General features: G+C 33.5%; 1 protein-coding gene across 1 annotated transcript; it reads right to left on the reverse strand.

Annotated features, from left to right (window-relative positions):
* Window positions 1-486: 486 nt before the first annotated feature.
* Window positions 487-5,583, reverse strand: LOC127119205 (AP2-like ethylene-responsive transcription factor AIL6). The gene is made up of 9 exons (XM_051049387.1): window positions 5,064-5,583; window positions 4,401-4,983; window positions 3,981-4,063; window positions 2,714-2,722; window positions 2,479-2,567; window positions 1,644-1,717; window positions 1,517-1,567; window positions 1,356-1,432; window positions 487-1,230 (listed from the first exon to the last, which is right to left on the reverse strand). Exons 1-9 carry the CDS (start codon window positions 5,221-5,223, stop codon window positions 740-742), a joined length of 1,617 nt encoding a protein of 538 aa, XP_050905344.1. The 5' UTR covers window positions 5,224-5,583; the 3' UTR covers window positions 487-739.
* Between the last annotated feature and the right edge of the window lie 1,965 nt (window positions 5,584-7,548).

The following is a 7,548-nucleotide window of genomic DNA, read 5'->3' on the forward strand; positions in this document are numbered from 1 at the left end:
CAATCGATCCAAATGTATTCTTTTGTACGTACAAACAAAGTAAGTTTCTTATGAAGACTAACATTAAAAAAAAATTATCATTATTTTTCTACAATACCACAACAAATCTTGTGCACAAGTTGCACGAACTCAAACCCGGCAATAATATTTTCAGAGAACCAGTAGACATTTGTTTTAGAGAACCAACCAATTGTTCCCTCAGTGTTCGATGGAAATTATAAGATTCACAACCAATACAAAGTTTCTGTACTCCCTCCAATTTTAACCAACAGTTTGTTGGTAAAAGTAGAAAAATATATAGGAGTATCTTACAAATAACATATAATCTTCCTTTGATTAAAAAAAAAGGTAACTAGAAATAATTATCTTATTTCGAAAAATGTTTCATTTTAATTATATTCAGAAGCAATGTCATCGTCATCAAGATGAATATGGGAAGTTAAGTGAAGCTTTTCGGAATAATAATTCTTGAGCAAAACTATAATATGCACCACTAAAAATAATCCTCATAATCTGAGAAGTTAACTAGTTACATAATCCAGCTTCCCACTGTAACTAAGATTAGCAAACTCAAAAAACCTCATATCTTGGATTAGTACCTAAAGAGTTAATCATACAGAGGAGATCATAAAAGATGGTCAGATGCAACTGTGCCAGAGATTATAGCTTTAGACTTTGATTAGTTTGCAAAGCTAAGAAATTAGGAAAAGATAAATCTAATTAATAACACTAATCAAAGTCAATAAGACTGATTAGGCCATAAAAAGAACTCAGCTGCTGATGTTGGTGGCATAGCATTGAGTCCACCATTTGCTGCACTGGTGGAAGTAACAACAGATTCTGCAGTGCCGTCATTGGAATTAGGATGAAAATGTTGGAAGAGGTTGTGATGATAATAAGCTGTGTTTGAATCATATGGAATTCCGTACGGGATTGAAGCCATTGGCTGCTGCTGCTGGTGATGAATGGCTGAGAAATTGATGTTGTTGCTGTTAATGGTGTTAACAGCACACTGCTGAGGATTGTTCTGCTGATTGTTGTTAATGACAGCAGCTTTCTGTTCTGATTCCAGAGAACGCTTCAAGCGCTTTGCTGCCCCGCCAACAGGAAGAGAACTCTTCATGATAGCTTCCACATCATATCTGTTCATCTCAAAGTTTGTTACAGCATTTGCACCTCGGAATTTGATGGCTGCAATGTCGTATGCTTCAGCTGCCTCTTCTTCAGTTGCTGTTATCATGATATGCAAAGATATTTCAATAGAGAAAAGTGGAACTTTGAAGTTAGAGAAAAGTGGAACTTTAAAGTTACCCGAGTTATTTTACAAATCTAGTAATTTAAGCTAAAATGTTTACCGAATGTTCCCAAGTACAAGTCTTTGTTTCCGGCAACACGGCCGATTCTTGCTTGCCATCTACCCTGTTGGTGATGCCTGTAGAACCCAAAAAGTGTTACAGATAGAACCTTGCAACACAATTTGAATAATTTAGCTGTTGGATCAATTAAAATTACAAACCTTGTAACACCCCTATAGATGGAAGCTCCTCTTGAAAAGCCACTACTCTTCCTGCAAGAAGATATATCCAATATTTAGTAGCTGCATGTAAGATATGATACAATTCTAATTGGCTAATCAGACTAACCTTCGCAATGACGCAATGAATTCTTGCTTTGTTACTACTTTCATCTCTTCCAATTCCTTTGCATAACTGGAAACCTGGGATACAAGAAAAAAAATATATAAGTTAAGTCATGAAGGTGTAATACAGATTCATGCATAATCTCAATTTTTATTATATGGATAGTAAAATCTGTTGATTCTAGCCAAAAGAACGAAAGGCTTTGCAATCAGTGCAAAGATCTTTGTATTTTCAAAATGGAATTTCTACAATCAGCTTTACAGTCTAGTTGGCCATAGGACTATAAAGAGAAAAAAATGGCGGTCTACAATTGGCTGCATCTTAAAGTTGCCGCAAGGATCCAATGGATCTGCGGCGTTGCAAAGATCCTTAACTGTCTACAATCAGCTTTGCAACGGTCAACAATTGGCTGCATCTTAAAACCGCCACAAAGTTCCAACGGATCTGCCGTCATTGGAAAGATCCTTAACGGTCTACAATCAGCTTTGCAACGGTCTACAATTGGCTGCATCTTAAAGTCGCCGCGAAGTTCCAACAGATCTGCCGTGGTTGCAAAGATTGTTAACCGTCTACAATTGACGGCATCTTAAAGTCATGTGTACAAGATTATCAAGTCCACTTTTAAAGATACCTAATCACTTTAGCCTCAATTTTACATGCCAAATAAAGCATATTTCTTTCACACCAACCACATTCTTTTAAGCACATACTTATATGAATTAAAATGATTCTTTAGTGGAATCACTCCTTCTTTAGACCCACTTCAATATTTTTTTCAATCTTGTTACAACATAGGATTTCTTTGTACATAGAAAACTAAACAAGAAGTGACTCTTACAGGGAAGTTGGTAGTAGCAGTAGGACCCCAATACTTTAGAGCAGCCAAATCATAGGATCTTGCGGCCTTTTCTTCCTTGTCATATCCACCTACAAACAAAACATGACAATTTTTACAATGTGAACAAAGCATCTCTCAAATACAATACTATAAACTAAAAGATTATGATAGATATTGAGAAGCATTATTAATTCAGATTTAAGAAATAAAACTAAGTTAAAAAATCACTGCTTACCCAAATAGACTGTAGACGAGTCAAAAAGATGAATGACAGCCAACAATTGCACCAAGTGACGTTCCATGCAAAGGAAAAGCCAAGAATATCAAAATAACACCTTATGGAATATAGTCAAATTTATCTGCCAAAAATTACTTTATAATCTAAAAATGCAAAATGAGCCAAAATAAAAGTATAATTGCCAATCACAGTTGCATGCGCAACACAACTTTTATTTTTTCCTTTAATTTTTCTCTCTCCCTCCCTTTATAGGTGCTACGTAGGATAGAAAACTACTGTACATTGGATTATAATCATGAAAAATCTATCTATCCAACACACTTTTTTTTACTACAAGGACTCCTCAAATTTTAATTGTTCTGAAAAGTTCAAACCATGAATAACAGTGACACTTTATTGCCTTTTGTTTGATACATTATATTATCATGATGTTACTCCTATCTATCTGCATATCTGCAAGTTGAGATCTAATTACAAGTCCCGTGAGCTTGTTCTCAGAGAGGAACTATGACAAAACCTTTCATCAAACAGTGAACCCTTCACTACCTCATCAGTGTAAGTAAAGTACAAATTTCAATAGTGATGTGTGTGATAGGTGATGTGGTCAAACGCAGCTTTTTCTTTCTGCTAAGTTGAAAGCAAAAAAAGCAAAACATAAAATAAATAATAAACAAAAATATAAAAAGTGCTTTTCATTTTAACACAAATAAAAACATATGATGATGTTGATCACAGTTATGAATATAGTACGGAATTAAGCACTTGGGAATGGAAGAAAAAAAATCAGATTATTATTCAGATATGAATGAGTCTGGTCTCTTCTCTCCTATCTGAGCAGACAAGAAAGCAAAGGCACCCAATTTACATGGTGCAGAAAATGGCGGCACATTTCATCAAATCAATTGAAATTGAAAGATAATTTGCAGTGTTACACTGTAACAAAGTACGAAATGAAAAAGCATATACTGTAATAATATATAATCGTATAATTATATAACATATAATATACCACCATCACCACACCATACACCATAGCATCATATCAAATCAAATCAATCATAGTACTAATAAGTAACCCAGGTGTCCTACTACTCTAAAACCATTAATGCACCTTCAATGCATGCAAGACACTTTTCACTTCTCCAGAATCAAACACTATGTAGGAGTAATTTATTATACTCTTTAATTCATCTCAGCAACAACCACAACAACAAAGAGATACTAGTAGAAAGTAAAATACAGAGAGAGAAAATCACAAAATCACCTTGACGCCCTTTCCTGGCTTGGCCTTCTCTTCTACAGCTGTTATCCCATAGATGCGCTTCATATCTACCCGTCCATCTATGCCTGCAAAATCCCAAAAAAAATAAAATATATTATACTTATAATCTCAGATTAAAAAAATGAAAGATGCCAAATCAAATATATGAACCTGACTTCATTCACACACCAACTTCACCATAGTCAACAAATCAGCAAATGAGCTTATTTTAAAAATTAAAATCACTATCACAGTATTTTCTTGATGGACAGCAACTGAGTAAATCAATAGCTATAGCTATACACTTTTTTTTCAATGTACTCCTACCAAACAGTGACAGCAAAAGATCCTTTGGATTTAGAAAAAATAAGCTAGATTACTGATTTTTTTTTAAATTGAAAAAAAAAATCTTAGTTTAGTTACCTAGTGACACCACGGTAAATCGAAGTTCGCTGACCAAAAGTATCAACGATTTTCTTGGAACTATCTGAATCAGCAACAGTGATAGCAGTTTCTTCGGAGTTCTGAGCAACGCCGAGGGACAAAGCACCACTAGCGGTGGCGGTGGCGGCGGCGGTGGAGTAAGTAAACTCGTTACCTGACTCAACACAATGAGTTCCAAACTCGTTACATGCAGCTTGTGATTTTCCTATTGAACCTGAATCATCAACTTCAGAACCTGAGTTGTTTGAAAAGGCTTGAAAGCCAGTAATGCTCTTAAGATCCTGATGCTGGTGGTGCTGCTGATGCTGGTGCTGTTGCTGTTGCTGGTGTTGATGGTGGTGGTCCCCACCGAAGTAAGTAGAACCATGGTGATGGTGCTGATGGTGATCGTACATGTGAGTAAGAGAAGAATCTTGCGTCTCCGTTTGACTGTCACCGAGAAAATCCTCCAGCTTCGGCGGTGGAGCGTGGTGGTTCACACTCTGTCCGTTAGATGAATCCATAAACCAAATCGATTGTTCCTGTGCTTCAGCTTCAGTCTTTGAGTTTCCGTTTCCCCATCCTATATAAATTACTCAAAATTATCAAAACGGAGATTAAATAAAACTAATACTGAAAATAACATTCAAACGGTTATTTTACCATTAGAATACATATTGTCAAGAAAATAGTGATGATGATTCTGATGAGACGAGTTAGTAACAGATGAAGCGGCGTCGTATTGAACAAACTGAGGCATTTCCATGGGTGAGAGTGAAAACGATAACCAGTTATTTGAGTTAGTAGTACTAGCACGAGCCATTTTCTTAATGATGAAATATCAAATATGCTAAATGTGAAGAAAAAAAGAAAAAAAAACTGTTTCTAGATAACGGTTTTTAAATTAAATCATCACAAAGACTTGAAAAACCCACGTTTTCTTTCGAAACAAAGGACCAAAACTACACCGTTTAATCGTTTTTTTTTATGTTGTGATTTATTTTATTTAATGGGTGAAAAAATGGACTAGAGAAAGAAGGTGAAGGTGAGAGTGCATGCAAGAAAGGAAGATTGGTTTTGAGAGAGAAAGATAAGAGAGTTATAATTATAACAGTAAGAGTTTCAGCGTAAAAGCAGAGAGTTTGATTCGAGTTATAGGCAGTGGAAAATAAAAGGACAAGAAAAGAATTATTTTAAATTAAAAATGGAAAAATTATTTTAAAAAAATAATAGTAGTATTAAAAAAATGGAGATAAGTGACTTTTGGCTCTGCAGGAAGAAAAATGGTCTGAAACACGGTTGCGAAAGATCCGGGCTGGCGGAAAATTGAAGGATTTGTTTGATAGGGTAATTGGTTTAGGAGATTGTTAGTTCTTTACTAAAATACCCTTCAATACTTTATTTTTGTTTTTATATAAAAAATATATCAATATTTATCTTGTAAGAAAAATTATTTTTAATTTAATTAAACTCGATAAAAATATTTTTATTTTATTATATTTATTTTTGTGTAATAAAAATTTAAAACTTATTGTTTTTAAGGATAAACATTTCAAAAGTGTGTTTGGTCTTTCACACACTTGTCTTACATGCAATGAGCCTCTACCAGACAACTAGTTTGGATTGGGTCCCGTTTTCAAATCTGTAATGTAACTTTTGTGTTTCTACAATTTTCTTTGTTGATATTTTTTGTGTAAATTTTTTATATAAAACCCCAAAAATAAGGAGTAACTGGTTGTGCTTTTTGTTTTGTCAAAGAAAAACTTACTCTTTTATGGAAAAAGAGAAAGATGAGGATGACCAAATTAATTATTTATTTTTGTTTATTCTCTTCTTTCTCTTTTTAAATATTATAATTTTTTAATTAAATTAACTACTACTTTTATTCTTATATTCTTTAAAACTATATTTTAAATAAAATATAGTAAACATATTGTACTTCAAATAAATTACTTATGTTTTGTAGTCCTTTAATATATAATATTAAATTAAAAAAGTAATATTTTTAATATTTTTATGTCAAAATTTAAGAAAACAAAGATTTATGACTGTTGGTTTATGATTTTTTTTATCTAAAATACTCAAGAGATAAAACCAATGTATAGAGAAGAAGTGCAACGTAAAAGTCAAAAAAAAAAGAGGTATTATTTTATTTATATTGATAACTTTTGTGCTTTAAAAAATAATTTAAAATATATTAATATAAATATTTTTTATTTATTGTTTTTCTTATGCAAAAATTAGCAACATTTAGTAATAGTTTGTATCTTATAGAAAAAAAATACACTTTCAAAATATTTTAAAAATTAAAAGAACTTAGAAAATTACTAATGAGTAGTATTCTCTTATAGTTAGAAAAAAAGGCCTATGACAAAACAACTAATCTTTGATGAATATGTGAGATTGGTTGATGTTCTTTTTAATTTTTGGGGAGTAGGGCTCTGAAAAATGCAAGTAGGTTGTCCTTATTCTAAAAATGCAAGTAGGTTTAGACGCTTAAGAAACAATTTGATTGATTCTTAGGGAGAAATTCATATGTGTTTTCCACACATTTCACGTCATCCTGAACACAACTCAAGTATGTGGAGAGCTTATGATCTATTATATAGGGGAAAGACAAGTCATTATGATCCAATATTTAAAGGTTCAAACGAGACTCAATATTAGTCATGAGTGCTGACGACGAGATGAAGAAATACATGTTAAGTCTCAAACTCAAACTATGATCAAATTTCGTGGAGAGTATTCAAATCACATCCCCTTAAACCTTTAACATCCTAATAGAAAGGCCCGAGAAATATATATAATACTGGAAAAAATTAACGGCTAGTAAGACAAACTATGGCAGAGGTTTTGAGAACAGAGACAAATAGATGGGGAAATGAAAAAACCGAGCAAGGAAATAAGAAGAGGGTGAGGCTAAAAAGGATTCTTGACTCAACCGAGAAGGAAAAAGGACACCCTCATCCAAATACATAAACTACTGAGTGTGTCGCATTACGCGAAAAACGGCGGGAAACAAGAACAACAGAGTCGCCACCGTGCGTTATTTATCCCAAAAGAGGGAAAGGAAACGCTCAGAGTAAACCTGGAAAAAGCATGGTCTCGCGACCAAAGAGAATGGGATCGGGAGTCGGTTATGCGAAGG

Source organism: Lathyrus oleraceus, chromosome 2, assembly GCF_024323335.1.
Source record: "Lathyrus oleraceus cultivar Zhongwan6 chromosome 2, CAAS_Psat_ZW6_1.0, whole genome shotgun sequence".
NCBI classification, from domain to species: domain Eukaryota; kingdom Viridiplantae; phylum Streptophyta; class Magnoliopsida; order Fabales; family Fabaceae; genus Lathyrus; species Lathyrus oleraceus.

Bases quoted from the DNA above. Each gene is read 5' to 3' on its own strand.
- LOC127119205 (XM_051049387.1), bottom strand. From the start codon at position 5,223: ATGGCTCGTGCTAGTACTACTAACTCAAATAACTGGTTATCGTTTTCA. The intron at 1,718-2,478 runs GTAAGAGTCACT...CTTGTATCCCAG, and splicing joins CTGCTACTACCAACTTCCCT to GTTTCCAGTTATGCAAAGGA. The intron at 1,231-1,355 runs GTAAACATTTTA...TCATGATAACAG, and splicing joins CTTGTACTTGGGAACATTCG to CAACTGAAGAAGAGGCAGCT.